Below are 18919 nucleotides of genomic sequence, written 5' to 3' on the forward strand. Positions count from 1 at the left end.
AATAGAGTGAAAATGCTTTCTATTTACATAAACAAATTCATTCTGTGAAGGTGCCTTTATAGAAACCAGACATTACTGCAAATTGCGCTTTGATGTTTGCCTGTTCAACTGGAGTGTACGGAAATCTGATATATCTGCTTGACAAGCGGATAATATCATCCCATACAGCTGGCATGGCACAACTCAGTGATGACTGAGAAATACCGGATCGGTCAGCCAATTCACGCTGAAAAGCTCCTGTGACTAAAAATCCGAGAGTGAAAAGAACTTGCAAAAGAGCAGGTAGAGCACAATTCCTGAAAGTCTGCCTTTGTAAAGCAGGTGCCAGTTCAGCACACAGCTCCAAGAGGATCGCTCTTGGAAGTCTAAACCGACTTAGTAGCCAGTCATCATCATGTGCCAAGAAATCCGTATGATCTCTGAATACGCATTCTCTTCTAATCCTTCCATTTGCGATTTCCTCTAACAACGCTAAAGCAGCCATGGCAGTGGAATATTTTGGCCATTCTGTGCACAATTATATTGTTACAAATTGATTACAATCAGGTGCCTTAAATATATCAACGATATGCAGTTAGTTTCAGTGTATATGATACAGCCGCGTCAGGGATGTCGATCTAAAAATGAAAGGAAACCACACAGGAACAGTAGCACTGCTTTGAATCTGGGTGCTGCCAGTCTGCAAAACCGAGCGGAGAACTTGCGTACGCCAGGGTTTGAGTTACCGTGGAAATGTGCGTGGCTTTACGCCAAGTTTTATACATCGCGATTTGATCGTGGAAACGTTCGTATGCAACATTTCTGTGCGTACGCACCGTTTATACATGAGGCCCCAGGTGACTGACTTGGCCATTCAAGAATTTTCCACTTCTTTGCTTTAATAAACTCCTGGGTTGCTTTATTGTATATTTTGGATCATTGTCCATCTGTATCATGAAACGCCACCCAATCAATTTGACTGCATTTAGCTGGATTTGAGCAGACAGTATGTCTCTGAACACCTCAGAATTCATTCGGCTGCTTCTGTCCTGTGTCACATCATCAATACACTAGTGTCCCAGTGCCACTGGCAGCCATGCACGCCCAAGCCATCACACTACCTCCACTGTGTTTTACAGATGATGTGGTATGCTTTGGATAATGAGCTGTTCCACGCCTTCTCCATACTTTTTTCTTGCCATCATTCTGGTAGAGGTTGTTCTTGGTTTCATCTGTCCAAAGAATGTTATTCCAGAACAGTGCTGGCTTTTTTAGATGTTCTTTAGCAAAGTCCAATCTAGCCTTTCTATTCTTGAGGCTTATGAGTGGCTTACACCTTGCAGTGCACCCTCTGTATTTACTTTCATGCAGTCTTCTCTTTATGGTAGACTTGGACATCGATGCGCCTACCCCCTGGAGAGTATCCACCACTGTTGTCTTCCGTGGACGTCCAGGTCTTTTTGCGTTGCTGAGTTCACCAGTGCTTGCTTTCTTTCTCAGGATGTACCAAACTGTAGATTTTGCCGCTCATAATATTGTAGCAATTTCTCGGATGGGTTTTTTCTGTTTTCGCAGCTTAAGGATGGCTTCTTTCACCTGCATGGAGAGCTTCTTTGACCGCATGTTGTCTGTTCACAGCAAAATCTTCCACATGCAAGCACCACACCTCAAATCAACTCCAGGCCTTTTATCTGCTTAATTGATAATGACATAACGACGGACTTGCCCACACCTGCCCTTTGAGTCAATTGTCCAATTACTTTTGAGCCCCTGAAATGAAGGGATTGTGTTCAAAAAATGCTTTAGTTGCCTCACATTTTTATGCAATCGTTTTGTTCACCCCACTGAATTAAAGCTGAAAGTCTGCACTTCAACTGCATCTTAGTTGTTTCATTTAAAATTCATTGTGGTAATGTACAGAACCAAAATTAGAAAAAAGTTGTCTCTGTCCAAATATTTATGGACCTAACTGTATATATATATTAGTGCTGGACAGTATACCGGTTCATACCAAAAAACGTTTTTTATTTTTGTTATGATATGGATTTTTCTTTTACCGCAACCCTGGTTTAAATTGCCTAAACAATGTTCGGAACGTGGCGCAGCAGGAAATTGTTTAAGGGGGGACCTTTTCACTGCTAAACACACATGCAACGGAGTACATGCAGTAGTGGATGTATTGCGCGGTGAAAATGGACAGAGAACATTCCAAAACTGAAGCTGTAGCAGACGATAAAGTTGAACATGATGACACAGAAGAACTTTTGATGGAAAAAGGAGTCACGTCTGTTGTCTGGAGATACTTTGGATTTAAAAGGTCGAATGTAGACCATTATGTTCAAATGTGTGAATACTGTTTCTATACTACTGGTTAATATTGCAAGCCAAGTTGTACTTGTTTTATTTTTTTCAATACTGTGTAATGTACCTGGGTACCGTGTAATAGTGCGATGACATGTTGACTTTAATCTCGACAGTTATGACGAGATTAAAGTCGACATGTTGAGTTTATTGTCGTAATTTGTTATTAAAGTAGAACATCGTAAACTAAACTTCATCTTAAAATGAATATTTAATTTACTAGATTTTCTCAAACCCCGTCATAAGTTATGTATCACATTAAATGCTTTGCATTAATTGTTCCTGGAGCCATGTTAATCGCTATGTGCTTCTTAAACTGACTTCCTCTTGCACTAAGAGGAGGCACAGGCAGCACACAGAATACATTCATTTCATGATATTCCTGCTCCCTGAACATTTAGAATGCTAAGATAAATACATGATATAATTTTCATGATGAAATGCATTGAAGTATCTATTAATCATGTGGGGGCACGGCGGCGTGGAGGTTGCACTGCTGCCTCGCAGCAATAGAGTCCTGGGTATTCCCTGCTTTGAATTTGCATGTTTTTCTGGTGGGTTTACTCGGTGTACTTCAGTTTCCTTTCAAAATCATGTAGGATATGGGGTTTTGTTATGCTATATTAACCCTGCTAGTGTAAGAGTTAAATTTGAAACCTGCTCCAGTGTGTACCTGGCATGTGTCTGAGTCTCATATCCTTCTGAGCTTATGCCTAAAAGCTGACACTATTATTTTGTTATTCACTATGATAAAATGTATTTCTTGTCCTTTACATAAACCCTTAAGAGATGTGCTATATTTATGGCATAACTTTTCCCTTACAATACTGTTTCCTGTCTTGTACCAAGCTGGATCATTATATACGTAATATTTATATATATATATATACACATACACACAGTAATCCCTCGCTATATCGCGCTTCGCCTTTCGCGGCTTCACTCTATCACGGATTTTATACGTAAGCACATTTAAATATATATCGCAGATGTTTTGCTGGTTCGCGGATTTCTGCGGACAATGGGTCTTTTAATTTCTGGTACATGCTTCCTCAGTTGGTTTGCCCAGTTGATTTCATACAAGGGACGCTATTGGCAGATGGCTGAGAAGCTACCAAACTTACTTTTCTCTCTCTCTTGCGCTGACTTTCTCTGATCCTGACGTAGGGGAATTGAGCAGGGGGGCTGTTCGCACACCTAGACGATACGGACGCTCGTCTAAAAATACTGAAAGATTATCTTCACGTTGCTACCTTCTGTGCAGCTGCTTCGTGAAGCGACATGCTGCATGGTGCTTTGCATACTTAAAAGCTCGAAGGGCACGTATTGATTTTTGATTGTTTGTTTTTCTCTGTCTCTCTCTCTGCTCCTGACGGAGGGGGTGTGAGCTGCTGCCTTCATTGTAACTGCTTTGTGCCGCGGTGCTTCGCATACTTAAAAGCCAAACAGCCCTATTGATTTGTTTGCTTTCCTCTCTCTTTCTGACAGTCTCTGCTCCTGATGCGCACTCCTTTGAAGAGGAAGATATGTTTGCATTCTTTTAATTGTGAGACGGAACTGTCATCTCTGTCTTGTCATGGAGCACAGTTTAAACTTTTGAAAAAGAGACAAATGTTTGTTTGCAGTGTTTGAATAACGTTCCTGTCTCTCTACAACCTCCTGTGTTTCTGTGCAAATCTGTGACCCAAGCATGACAATATAAAAATAACCATATAAACATATGGTTTCTACTTCGCGGATTTTCACCTTTCGCGGGGGGGTCTGGAATGCAACCCCCGCGATGGAGGAGGAATTACTGTGTGTATATGTGTATATATATATATGTGTATATATATATATATATATATATATATATATATATATATATATATATATATATATATATATATATATATATATATAGGCGGCACGGTGGCGCAGTGGGTAGCGCTGCTGCCTCGCAGTTGGGAGATCTGGGGACCTGGGTTCGATTCCCGGTTCCTCCCTGCGTGGAGTTTGCATGTTCTCCCCGTGTCTGCGTGGGTTTCCTCCGGGGGCTCCGGTTTCCTCCCACAGTCCAAAGACATGCAGGTCAGGTGGATTGGCGATTCTAAATTGGCCCTAGTGTGTGCTTGGTGTGTGGGTGTGTTTGTGTGTGTCCTGCGGTGGGTTGGCACCCTGCCCGGGATTGTTTCCTGCCTTGTGCCCTGTGTTGGCTGGGATTGGCTCCAGCAGACCCCCCGTGACCCTGTTCGGATTCAGCGGGTTGGAAAATGGATGGATGGATGGATATATATATATATATGCCACTGTTCTTTTTCTCCTTCCTTTTAAGCGTTCACACAGCTCCCAAAAAATAAAAAATTAAAAAACATACATTTAAAAAGTCACAACATCCTAAGCAAACAGGACTATCAATCAAATTCTGCCATGTCCTGTTAGCGACTAGGTGTAACCAATCATGTTAAAAGTTTTCTGAATTTGTAATGAATTTCTTTTAAAGAAAAGTGACCTAATCAATGAAATGTATAAATATAGCCTGAGGACATTTTTTTTCCTTTGTAGCAGTGTGACTAGCATGTGGCTAACATGTAATACACTTGTTACCTCTTCGAAGATTTAGATAAAGAATAATGATTGACGCTTTCTCCTGCCTGTGTGTTATTGCTTAAATCGGGGCATTCCTGGGGTGTGCCTCTATGTACTAAATTTTCTTCCACACTAGTGTATGCATTGCTCGTATTCACCCTGCGATCTGCTGGCACCCCGTTCAGGATTTGCTCCTGCCTTGCACACAATGCTTGCTGGGATGTGCGTAACCCTGAATGGATGGCATAATTAAACATGTATAACGAAGATTTTTTTTTAAAGTTCTGAACACTCCATGGTCTAAGTTTATAACTAGTTTTAATTTCACAAAGACGTTTATCGTGTGGTGATTGGTTATGTGGAGAAAGAAAAAGGAAGGATAGGAACTGGGGGTTTGGTACATCAGACTTGCAATAAAGAATGCCCGCTCAGATTAACATCCATTGAATTCTGTGTTCGTGTCTCCATACACCTGGGGACCCCTTACTGCGAGGGAGCAGCACTACCGCCACACTACCTTGCATGTTTAATACCTGCTTTAATGCATTTCATCCTGAAAATGATATCAAGTATTTATCTTAGTATTTTACATTTTCAGAGAGCAGGAATATTATGAAGTGAATGTATTCTGTGTGGCGATCGCTGCCTGCGCCTCCTCTTAGTGTAGCGGAAGTCAATTTAAGAAGCGCGTAGCGATTAACAACTGGGTTGGGGAACACTTAACACAAAGCATTTAATAATAATGTGCTACATTAACTTATGACGGGGTTTGAGAAAATCTAGTAAACACTGATTTTAGGATTGTTTACGACATTCTACTTTAATTACAAAATAAACAATGAGAATAAAGTGGAAATGTTGACTTTAATCTCGACATAAACGGCGAGAATAAAGTGGAAATGTCGAGAACAAAGTCAACATGGCGACTTTATTCTTGACATAGTTTTTTTTTTTTCTTCCCTGTGTCCGTATTTTTTTTTCTTCACTGTGGCCCTAAAATGCTTCTGTAGGGCTATACCACAAATAGCATTATAAATGCAAGTTGCAGTTTTATTATTTATGTATATAGCTTAGCTTGAAGCAAGGTCCATATTAATGCAATTTGCCTTAATGATGGTTCAGTTGGTAAAGATATCATCACCAAGTTGCACTTGTTTTATTTTATTTTTATTTGGTGAATACTGTGTAATACTAATTACATAAACTGAATAGTAATAGTATTACTATATTATTACTAGACGTTGCACTATTATTTGTTTATTTTATTATTATTTATTAGTTTAAATATTATACAGTTTAATGATGGTAAAGTTGTTTAAAAAGTCACATTAACGTGTCAGTGGACAGAGATTGTCATGAGAATTGTACATTGTACAAAAAACAGTGGAATAGGTTATTCTTAGCTAGTCTACTGCAGTAATAATAATAATAATAATTCATTATTGCAGTGGAAAATGTGGTTAACATCCACTCATGCATGGGAAAAAAATACCGTTGAATACCGTGAAACCAGTATAATTTTGAAAAATACCGTGATATAGAATTTTGGTCATACCGCCCAGCACTAATCTATATATATAAAATTCTTTTCGCGTTTGAAACGGATATTACGTATGACCACGTGATATGGAAATTACGTATGACCACAGAACATATTATAATACAGGAACCAGCCAGGCGCGTTCTGAGACGTTTTATTTATTCGTCCACATGACTGTCGCTGACACTGCCACATTGTAACTTTTTTTTTTGTTGGCAGTACTTGATAGTAGAAGAGATGAGGAAAACAGCTTTGCGTCTTTCTACTTTTTAACTGCGCCATGCTGTAAACAATGTGAAGACGAAACCGCCTTCAACTGCGAGCGGTCGTGAGAACAAATTGGACGCTGGGAGGCGCGGAATGTTGGGCTGCTCGGCTGAGTCGAGAGCTTCACAGTTTCGGGCAGCGTCCTCTCTTCTCGCACTGTTTGTGACACTTCAAGTCCCCCGTCTGCTCCTGGGGGAGTGGAAATCTTTGCAAATGAGTGTAATCGGCGCCATCGAAGCAGGACTCCGTTTGTAAATTGCCCTCCACAACTACTTACTGTCCCTTAAGGTAAGTTCGGGTCACTAAAACCCCACAACATTCAAGCTTGCTTTTGTGATTAATTATTTTAACAAGTAAATCACAGGCATGTAGTGCAAGGTTGTCAGGCAAAAATTTGGACAATCACATAGAAAATGTAATTTCTATACCACAGCAGTCGTGTAGCGCCTTTCACAAGGGATCTACTAATTACCTGTTGTGTTATAGCACCTTTAAAATGTAGTTTACCCGAAAGCACTCCAGTAGTGCTCAATGTATCTTTACTTCTTAAATGTTAATGTTTTACTGTTTAATAACTTAGACTACATTTTATTTTTTCCCCTTGCTCTCAGTGAGCAAAGCCACTGGGTAATCAACTAGTGATATTACATACAGTATATATATATATATATATATATATATATATATATATAAAAAAATCAGACTTCTCTTAAGCATTTTGATTCAAATAATAACACAAATGAAAATGACATGGACAAAAATTGATGGGTCCTTTAACCTAATATTTGTTGCATCACCCTTAGAGGTCATCACTGCAAAGAATCATTTCCTGCAACTCTCAGTGAAACTTCTGCACCTGTCAACAGGTAGTCTGGTCCACTCTTCCTACACAGACTGCTCCAGCTGTGTCAGGTTTGAAGGGGTCTTCTCCAGACAGCATGTTTAATTTCTTTCCACAGATGTTCGATATGATTCAAATCAGGACCCATAGACAGCCACTTCAGCAGTCTAAAGTTTTGTTTGTAGCCATTCTTGGGTGCTTTTAGCTGTGTGTTTTGGGTCATTATCCTGTTGAAGGATCCATGACCTGTGACTGAGGCAGAGCTTCTGACACTTGGTATTATGTTTAGCTCCAGAACATCTTGATAGTCTTGAGATTTTATTGTTCCTGCATAAACTCAAGGCACCTTGTGCCAGACACAGCAAAGCAGCCCCAAAACATAACTGAGCCTCCTCCATCTTTCACTGTAAGTATGGTGTTCTTTTCTTTGAAAGCATCATTTATTCATCTGTAGACAAAGAGCTGCTGCGACTTGTCAAAAGCTCCAGTATGATCTCTTCTATCTAAAGGCCATTCTCCCAGAGTCATTGTGGCTTGTCAATATGCATTTTAGCAAATTCCAGGCATGCATTTTTATTTTTGTCTTTCAACATTGGAGACACTGATGGACTTTGACCTTGGCATTCAGTGTGTACATCTTCGGAAGCTGACCTTGGCTTTTTGTCTAACATTCTCATTTTCCTTCTTCCCATTCTGAGGTCAAATTTTCCTTTTGCAACAGTGTCCAAAGAGGGTGGCTACAATCCCATGGACCATAAACATTTTAATAATATCAGCAGCTGTTGTCACAAATCCATCAAGCTGCTTGGAGATGGTCTTCTAGCCTTTGCCTTTAACATGCTTGTCTATAATTTTGTATTTCTGATCTCCTCAGACTAACTTCTCCTTTGCTTTCTCTGGTCCATGTTTAGTGTGGGACACACAATGATACCAAACAGCAGAGTGCCTACTTTTCCCCATTTAAACAGGCTGAATGACTGATTACACACAAGATTGAAGACATGTGTGATACTAATTAAAGAGAACAACTATTTTGAAAAATTACCATTAATCCAATTATTTATGATCTTTTCTAGGGGTACCAACAAATGTGTCCAAGACATTTCAGAATATCTTTGTAGAATGAGCAATACTTGATCTCTTTTCACACTTGGCTTTGCTTTACTTGACAGCATATGGGACAATTGCTTTTCATTTAATCACTTTTCAGGAGGCATACAGTACTTTTTCAATTAGCTGTAAAGGTACAAACAAATTTGTCCACTCATCTTTGCTAGAAAAGACACCACATTATAAACTTTTGAGAAGTGTTACTTTGGATGTTTCCGACTGTAATAATAGGTTATATGCATTTCTCACATACTAGTCATATTGCATATTACATCACCAATTCATGTGCAAATCAAAGTGCACCCTTACTTCTGTCACCTCATTTAAAAGTGTAATTGAAATTGTTTAGATCAACACATGCAAATAAAAATCTAACATTTCCTTTGCAGAGGTGTGTCAGGTTGGATTCAAAAATGAAGGAAGCAGGGGCTTCTGTGTATTTTGCTTGGTCTCCTGCTATGTATTATATTAGCCAGGCTAAATGGAGACTGCTTAATCCATCAAATGTGTGTTAGGACTCTGCAGTCCAGGATATAATGGAATGTGAACTACCAGAAGGTATTCCCGACTTTGGGAGCTACCAGAGATGCTAATTGGGACGTGATTCCTAGATGGGGCTTAAAACCTTCTCCTGGTCTAACATGCAATGAACTTGTAGTGAGGAGAGGAACAAAAGAAGGGGTCAAAACTAAGGCCAGGCTTTTAAAAGAGATAAGAGGGTGAGCCACAAGGTGGAAGATGAAATCTCTTTATACATAAATGTTAGCTTTCATACATGCACACATACAGAAGCTGTGAAACAGGCCTCTTTTTAAATATAAGCATCCAAGAGACAATCTAGAAAACAAGATAAAGCTCAAGGGCAAACACAAAATCTTTTTAGATAAACAAGATTTTGCTGCAATATTTTAGTAACAGAGAAAAAGTGAGAATTGGTGTATATACAGAATTATATAGTTTATTCTGGAAACATTTGAGTAAGATGATAAAAAGGCGATTAGCATATCTTGCAGGTTTTAGTGGTCTGCATGTTTTAACATTTGATTCTTGTCTGGTTTGAAGTTATGGCTTTTTCTCCAAACCGAAACATCTGGATGCAGGTGAAGAACCAAAACCTCATGAACAGAAAAAAATGTGCACATATTCCAAGTGTGCCAGGAACTGTTGTTGTGATGATGGGGATTTTAATAATCATTTGCTCTTTTTCATTATATTCAAGAAGTTAACCAGTAGTAAATGTAAAGCTAAGTGCTCTCCAGGTGGCACAGATTTCAAACGACTGCCAATTTGTCCAGGACAATTCAGCCTAAGAGCTGACCATTTATACTAAAAGAAGTTAAGAACCCCAAGATTTTATTGTGGGATCTGAAGGTAATTCTGGCAGCAGTTGGTATCAAATAACATGGATCTACATTTAGAATGAGACTGTGCAAATATAACCTGCATTAGGAAAAAGACTTTGCAATCCAAAAAAAAGAACATTGGAGCAAGACTACTGTTTGCCACTGCGCATGCCTTCTGGAACAAAGTGCTCTGGACAGATGAATCAAAGATAGTGGGGTTTGGCTACAGTAACAGTAGACATGTTTGGTGCAAACCAAAGACAGCACTTCAGGAGAAGAACATGAACATCATACCAACTGTGAAGCATGTTGGTTTAAATGTTATGGTTAGGGGATTATTAGTTTTCTGTCTCAGGGCCCGGGCATCCTGCAGAAATCCAAGTCAACTATAAAATCTGCATCGTATAATCATGCTTGAGGATAAGTTTAAATAGAACCAGAAATGGACCTTTTAACACAATAATGATCTGAACCACTCCACCTAATTCACCATGGAAAGACTCAACAAGAAGAAATGGAAGACCAGTCTAGTCAAAGCCCCGATTTGAATCCAATTGAAATATTGTGGCAGGATTTGAAACAAGCAGTACAGGCAAATAAATCCACAAGCAACACTTGTAAGTGAAGGATTTTTGTATGGACGTGAGGTCCAAAACTAAACCAAGTTGATGCCACTGACAGATGGGCAGTTGTGTAAAATATCTACAAAAAGTAATTTCTATTAAAAGGGATAAAACCCGCTGCTGAGGCCAAAGGTATATTTAGTTTTTCCCAAGTAGCCCATTGCATCTACGGATATTTTTGGTGAATAAATGTCTGAAATGGCAACTTTTCCATGTTGGTTAGTCAAGTAAAACACCTTTATCTGTAGGAAGTGTTTGGATTAAGACCTACATATTTCCTGTTCAAATCGTTGAAAAGGTCAACAGTGTACACTACTTTGCTCTGCTTAAAAGCATTCATGCGACTAAACCCCTAAATATTCTACTGTCAATCGACACTTGTCTTTGCTGCTTAAAAGTAAGTTAATATTTGACAGGAATTAGTTTATTTGTTTCCCTCCAAGTGTAACATTTGTAGTTTCTGAACATTGCCCTAAATTGGGAACTTCTAGACTGGGTATTTAAGCACACTTTATTTGACTGCACCGAATCGCACACGAAACATTAAAACGCACGCAGAGACAGACACACGCTATGATAATTATAATTAATTATAATAACGTAGTTAAATCTAGCATGGATAAGATCTTTAAATGGAGCAGAACGTGAAGCAAAGTCCACTGAAGACGAAACAAAAGACTGCACACGAGGTCACAATGATAAAGCCAATCTAATGACTAGCATCTTTGAGAAAATAAAAGTTGCCCTTTGCATGACCAATTAAGTGAGAAGTCTTCGGTTCGGCTTCTTTCTGCTAGCCAGGTGTTAATATCCAAAATATCTGTGCAGCGTAACTACTACGGCTCGTGTGTCTTGAGATGGGGTGAGGTGATACGAGTTGCATGACACCAGTGAACTCCCCCGTAGCTGATGCACGTTCTTACCTTGCTCCTCAACACCGACCTGACAAGTGATGTTGCCATTGCAGAGAGAGTCTCAGGTTCAAGCGTACTTTTTGCTGACTCAACTGAATTAAAACACACGCTACTCTATCTCCTTCACACCTCCTTCGGAGCTGTACCGCGTGGGACCTCTGCGTCACTTAGCCCACCTCCTTTCCCAGCACCAATCCAGCACCCCAAACCGTAAGAATTCGAGTTTTCATTGGATAAACCGAGAGGTCAGTTCACCAATTAGTTACCAGGAAAATAACACGCCCCCTTAAACAGAGTCGTCAATTGGATGTAAGTGCGTTACCGTTTGCGGCTATGACCTTTCATATCACTCGGCGATTGGTTCATTTTGACACTTAGCGCTTAGCGGTTAGTCTAAAAAAGAAAAAAACAACACCGCTTAATATGTAATTTGCGCACAACAAACAATACACTAATTGCTACAATAAGCAATTTACAGCAATTGTACTAGAATAATAAAATCCCTTTTGGTTCGAGTTCGGGAGTGAGGTCACGTGGTTTTATTGCGAAGATGGCGTCGCCCGGTGGAGGTAAATTCTAAATTCAACTTTGTGTTGTTGTATGAGGACTGCAGCTGTTCATTTAGCTTTAGGAGTTCTGTTTCACGATTTAAAGGAACATATCGAGTTAACGAACCTCACTGATTATGTGTGAATATTTTTTGATATGGCTGAGTATTACTAATATGTTAAAATTGACACTCATTGTGTTTTATTTGACAAGTCGAACGTTGGAACAATAACGTTTCCAGTGAATTGTACTCACTAATCTTGTGTTGTTTTTATGCCACTGAAAACATTTGATTTTACTTCTCCCCGCTATTATTATTGTTGGTTTGTCATAATAAAATGTTGTCATTTGTGTTAAAAACTCATCAGCTGTTTAAACTGGAAAAGACCCCAAGATTTTCCTTTGAAAGCGCACGCTGTCTGTTGTACAGAACAGAGTCCAGCAATCCAGCGTCCCCTACATCCTTAAGTTTCAATGTGCTCGAAAGTTACGATTCAGTTCAGATAGGAGTCGCTCTTTTAGATGTTGAGGGATGGGTATTTAGGTCCTTCATTTTTATACGTGAAACAGGAATACGTTTTCAAAGCATTAAATATGTACAAGTACGATATGTCATTCGTGCTAATGGTAACAATATCAGTAAGAAAAAAGAAGCATAAACTTGCAAAGAGTCGTAAGTTTACACTGGTGTTTGTATGCAAGGATGTTACAGGTCAGGTCTGTTTTAATTGTCATGAGTTATTTTTATTTGCATTTATGAGCACAATAAGAAGAGAAAGTACAACATTAAAAAGAAAATTAAAATTTAACAAATTACACAATAGTGTATTCAATATTGTTTTAGATCAAATTAACATGAAAATATTTTTCTAGTCATATTTTAATCCATTTCGTCCTAAATAGGGTCACTTAGGTTACTATCGCAGCCATCATAGGGCGCTAGTTCATCACAGGGTGAACGCACACCATGCATACAGACTCCATGCTGTGAGGGCCCTGGGCGCGAATACAGGTCTCCTTACTGCGAGGGAGCAGGGCTACCACTGTGACGTCCCATGAAAGTATTGCCAATCTAATATTTTTAAAAATATATGTAAAGATAACTACAATGGATATTTATGGACTTTCATAAAACTTTTTGTCACTTTTTTAATTCAAAGCTTTGTTTGCCGGCCTATCACCAAACATACTTTTATCTGGTGTGTCTCTATGAATCATCCAGAAGTTGTCCACCATCAAACTGACATCCCAATGATCCTGGTACTTTCTTTCCATGTCCTTAATATCCTGATGGAATCATTCATCCTGTTCTTCACTCACTGCTCCAATATTTTGTGGGCAAAAATTCCTGAGACTTATGTTGCAGTCCAATTTGTCAAACTTAACTAATACAGTTTCACAATTTCTTTATAATACAGAGCATTATTGTTACCTAAAAACTTTGAATTTAATTCTTTGAATAATATCCAACCAGCTAATTCCAGGTTGTTTTTCCCACTCCCTAATTCAGTATCCTAAATTAGTTTTCTAACATCAGGTCCTAGAAAAAAGCCCTCTGTCAATTCAGCCTTAGACAGACCCAGAAACATTTGGCACACACATATCAAACAGGCTCCATCTTTGACTCCCTCCTTTATTGAACCAAGCTTAATATGAACGGGTGGTAGCAGCACTTTTTCTGGATCCACCAAGCTGTAGCTTTTCTCTAGCTGGCCATTTCTTCTAAACACAAGGTAAATTGTAGGCTCTGCTCTCCTGAGAACAAATGCAAATTTTATGATCCCGATTGCTAACCCAGTAAGATACACTGCACTTTAAGGTCTCCACATACAGTCATATGAAAAAGTTTGGGAACCCCTCTCAGCCTGCATAATAATTTACTCTACTTTCAACAAAAAAGACAACAGTGGTATGTCTTTCATTTCCTAGGAACATCTGAGTACTGGGGTGTTTTCCGAACAAAGATTTTTAGTGAAGCAATATTTAGTTGTATGAAATTAAATCAAAGCTGAAAAACTGGCTGTGCAAAAATTTGGGTCCCCTTGTAATTTTGCTGATTTGAATGCATGTAACTGCTCAATACTGATTACCTGCAACACCAAATTGGTTGGATTAGCTTGTTAAGCCTTGAACTTCATAGACAGGTGTGTCCAATCATGAGATATAAAGGTATTTAAGGTGGTCAATTGCAAGTTGTGCTTCCCTTTGACTCTCCTCTGAAGAGTGACAGCATGGGATCCTCAAAGGAACTCTCTAAAGATCTGAAAACAAAGATTGTTCAGTATGATGGTTTAGGGGAAGGCTACAAAAAGCTATCTCAGAGGTTTAAACTGTCAGTTTCAACTGGAAGGAATGTAATCAGGAAATGGAAGGCCACAGGCACAGTTGCTGTTAAACCCAGCAGGTCTGGCAGGCCGAGAAAAATACAGGAGCGGCATATGCACAGGATTGTGAGAATGGTTACAGACAACCCACAGATCATCTCCAAAGACCTGCAAGAACATCTTGCTGCAGATGGTGTATCTGTACATCGTTCTACAGTTCAGCGCAATTTGCACAAAGAACATCTGTATGGCAGGGTGATGAGAAAGAAGCCCTTTCTGCACTCACGCCACAAACAGAGTCACTTGTTGTATGCAAATGCTCATTTAGACAAGCCAGATTCATTTTGGAACAAAGTGCTTTGAACTGATGAGACAAAAGTTGAGTTATTTGGTCAGAACAAAAAGTGCTTTGCCTGGCGAAAGAAGAACACCACATTCCAAGAAAAACACCTGCTACCTACTGTCAAATTTGGTGGAGGTTCCATCATGCTGTGAGGCTGTATGTCTAGTTCAGGGACTGAGCCCCTTGCTAAAGTTGAGGGTCGGATGAATTCAACCCAGTATCAATGAATTCTTCAGGATGATGTTCAAGCATCAGTCACAAAGTTGAAGTTACGCAGGGGTTGGATATTCCAACAAGACAATGACCCAAAACACAGTTTGACATCTACAAAGGCATTCATGCATAGGGAGAAGTACAATGTTCTGGAATGGCCATCACAGTCCCCTGACTTCAAATCATCCCATAGATTTTCGATGATATTCAAGCAGGCTGTCCATGCTCGGCAGCCATCAAATTGAACTGAACTGGAGAGATTTTGTATGGAAGAATGGTCAAAAATACCTCCATCCAGAATCCAGACACTCCTCAAAGGCTATAGGAGACGTCTAGAGCAGGGGTGGGCAGATTCAGTCCTGGAGGGCCGCAGTGGCTGCAGGTTTTTGCTCCAACCCAGTTGCTTAATAAGAAGCCCTTATTGCTCAAGTAACACTTCAGCTTCACTTTAGTTGTCTCGCTCGTTAAGATTTTGAACCCTTATTGCTTATTTTAGTCTTAAACAGCTGTATTCTTGGTTTTTAATTGCTCCTAATTAGCAATACCATGCAAATGACAAAAGAGACCAGCATTTCTCCATTTAGCTTGTTTTCATTTACACCTGTGTGTATTTATCATGCACTATTTGGTTTAATTAAATACTTGGAAGGAAAGTGAAGAGAAAAAAAGTGAAGCACTGAGAATTACTCATCTGTTTTAGACTTCAAATCATTTCGATGATATCCTTAGAAAGAAAAATAAATCTAGGATATGAGAATGACCTGACATGGCAGAGTTAAAGCACTAGCAAGCCATGCAATTAAATAATTGACAAGGATTGGTTTATAATTAAGCAACTGGGTTGGAACAAAAACCTGCAACCACTGCGGCCCTCCAGGACTGAATCTGCCCACCCCTGGTCTAGAGGCTGTTATATTTTCAAAAGGAGGCTCAACTAAGTATTGATGTGATATCTCTGTAGGGGTACCCACATTTATGCACCTGTCTAATTTTGTTATGATGCATATTGCATATTTTCTGTTAATCCAATAAACTTAATGTCACTGCTGAAATACTACTGTTTCCATAAGGCATGTCATATATTAAAAGGAAGTTGCTACTTTGAAAGCTCAGCCAATGATAAACAAAAATCCAAAGAATTAAGAGGGGTTCCTGAACTTTTTCATATGACTGTATAAGCCAATGATGCTCACTGTAATTAATCTTTAATCATTTTGCTTTAAGCATAGATTTTTATATTAGAAAATATTCTGCAGAAGTGTGTCAAGAAATGCTACTAGGGCTCTTTTATACTAATGGCAATACAGTACTCCTTTACAGTGTCTCACAGCGACGTATCTGTCAAGTCAGAAGTTTTCAATTTTCTTTTTTTAGTTATTTTGGCATATATTTGAGATGAGTTTGTTGTTTGTCATATTTCAATAATTTTATGCATTTATTGAGCTTGAGTTAAAAGCCAACTTTCCTCCTGGGGACAACTAAACATCTATCTATCTATCTATCTATCTATCTATCTATCTATCTATCTATCTATCTATCTATCTATCTATCAAATTCAAAGGATTTCTGATTAAAATATAATATCGATATTTAAATACTTCTAATGAGAAAACAATTTTAAAAACTATAATTGACAGCAAAAAATGTATTTTGTGAATAATTGTTACGTGATGGAAGAAATATTTTTTATTTCTGTATTCGTCTCCCAAAAATATATACAATTCACATGAAATGACCAAAGCAATCTTTCAATGCATACCTGAGATCTGTTTAGATACCAGGGAAAGTTAACGAAATATTGACAGAGAACTTTTTGAAGTGCGGCAGAAAGAAAATTTAGAAAACATAAAAAGTTGTCTAAAGCAAATGAAATCATCCATCCTTTTTCCAACCCGCTAAATCCGAACGCAGGGTCATGGCGGTCTGCTGGAGCCAATCCCAGCCAACACAGGGCGCAAGGCAGGGAACCAATCCCGGGCAGGGCGCCAACCCACCACAGAAATTAAAACATAGTCCTGAGATTAACTGAATCTGAATACAAAATTATATTTTTGGAGTCCAAGATCTACAGTTTGTATTCTATGTTAGCAGAGATGGCCAGAAAAATGGTTTAAATGCATAATCTTCAGATCCACCATATACTGCTCTGTAGAAAAAGTGATTGAGTCGTGATATATGTAATCAATATTCAGGTTAGGATGTGGGGGTGTCCCTAATTTATCTGTTTTAGCAGTGGAGCATGTTATGCCCCAAGGAAGCTTTCTCTGTGCTTATGTGGAATGAAATCAGTCTGTAATCCCTTTTCTTTCAGATTGTATAATTTATAGTGAGCAATGAGCAAGTGTATGATTGGAGGACAGTGATACAGGGATATATAATTTCTTTAGCCTGCTTAATCCAATTTAAGATTATAGGTTATTTCTAACAAAGCTGAACAAACTAACTCTCCCCCAACCCCCATCCTGTGAACTTTCCCAATCCCTATTCCACCCCAAAAATCATTGAGGGCAAAGTCATGCACATAGCCACACTCACTCGTGCAGGCCACCTTAAAGTTGTCTGCTGATCTGATGCACACGTCTTTGGGATATGAGCAGAAATCCAGCCACCTGGAAGTAAAACCATGCAGGCACAGGGACTGCAGTGTAGAAATCATACAGGAAGGGAAGATCCTGGATGCTTGTGGCAGAAGTGCTTGCAACCCTTTTTCATAAATTTTAGATTTAAATGGGATTATTATTGAGTGCATTATTAACATCTATTTTGATGTTTAATTGAATCCTTTTAAAAAGAATAACATGATTAATTGTGATATATTGGCACCCCTACAAGGGCCGGATCCTGTCTTGTGCCCAATTCTGCTGAAATAGAGATTATTACGTTATTTTAAAACAATTGTCGTGTATTTGGCAGACGTTCTTACCCAAGGCAAATCATGAGACCCAAGATAGAATATAACTGTTTTTACCCATTTTGTACAGTTGGAGAACCAACGGGGTAAATGACTGGCTGAGGATCACTCAGGGAGTCAGATCTGGTGACTGAACCACCAGGCTTGTGATTTAAAGTCCAGTACCCTAACAGATGTATTTCAAGAGACAATGGTCACATTGTGATGATAATCACTTTGATTTTGAAAGTAGAAGAAATTGGTGTATTGCCAGTGTTTTTTTAATTATATATTGTGTAAGTGTAATGTGGAATAGTTGTGCAAAAGACGTGAATTTGTGTGAGTTATGGGTAAATGTCAGAGGGCTCATATGAACTGTTTTTGTTCATATCTGAGAAACTTAAGTCTCTTTCTCATTTTCAGTTAGAGCTTAATAACCTCTAATAACGTACAGCTGAATGGGAATGCTATATGTATAAATGAGTTTGCTTATTAGGAAATATCACTTTGTGGTAGAATTCAGTATTAATGCTGTGTTTGAAATTTACTATTCTATGTACGAATCATACAATAATGACCAGCTAAAAGAAAAATACTGTTACAGTCTTTAAAGGTGTATCATTTTGTGTTATTGGCACACTTTGTACCATATGAAACTGTCACTAACAGATCTTGAGATCTTGTACAGTACATGCAGGGTGTCAAATAAATAACAGTCTAAGTGGCAAATAAATAAATAATAGTTTAAATGTAATTTTAATTTTAAAGGTGAAGATTTTGAAACATCTCTTATGAGTCTTGAAAAATTAGACCGAGCCTCTCCTGATCTATGGCCAGAACAATGTAAGTCCTATCAGTCTTATTTTTTTCTTTTTTTCTTTGGGAAAATAATTGTTGGATGTGATTATGATTAAAAGTGATTATTCCGATGCTGATTTATTATTTTGTCAGCAGTCTCTGAGTATGTAATATATATGGGTTATAATTAGATATCTACTATGCTAAATCATTCATAGTAACTTTTGCTATAGTATTTTCTCCAATCCTAAAAAAA

The 18919-nt window shown here is 38.6% G+C and overlaps 2 protein-coding genes across 2 annotated transcripts in view; one reads left to right on the forward strand and one right to left on the reverse strand.

The window, feature by feature from the left end:
• aldh6a1 (aldehyde dehydrogenase 6 family, member A1) overlaps positions 1-11722 on the reverse strand; it is a 35558-nt gene extending 23836 nt beyond the window's left edge. Inside the window, exon 1 of the mRNA XM_028821300.2 lies at positions 11556-11722. Coding sequence (XP_028677133.1) covers positions 11556-11594 — 39 coding nt within the window. The 5' untranslated portion in view covers positions 11595-11722. The remainder of the gene's footprint in view (positions 1-11555) is intronic.
• Positions 11723-11934: 212 nt separating this feature from the next.
• lin52 (lin-52 DREAM MuvB core complex component) overlaps positions 11935-18919 on the forward strand; it is a 73575-nt gene continuing 66590 nt past the window's right edge. The window contains exons 1-2 of the mRNA XM_028821852.2: positions 11935-12115; positions 18634-18708. Of these exons, the coding sequence (XP_028677685.1) occupies positions 12097-12115; positions 18634-18708 (94 nt within the window). The 5' untranslated portion in view covers positions 11935-12096. The remainder of the gene's footprint in view (positions 12116-18633; positions 18709-18919) is intronic.

Source organism: Erpetoichthys calabaricus, chromosome 16 (assembly GCF_900747795.2).
Source record: "Erpetoichthys calabaricus chromosome 16, fErpCal1.3, whole genome shotgun sequence".
In the NCBI taxonomy this organism is placed as follows: domain Eukaryota; kingdom Metazoa; phylum Chordata; class Cladistia; order Polypteriformes; family Polypteridae; genus Erpetoichthys; species Erpetoichthys calabaricus.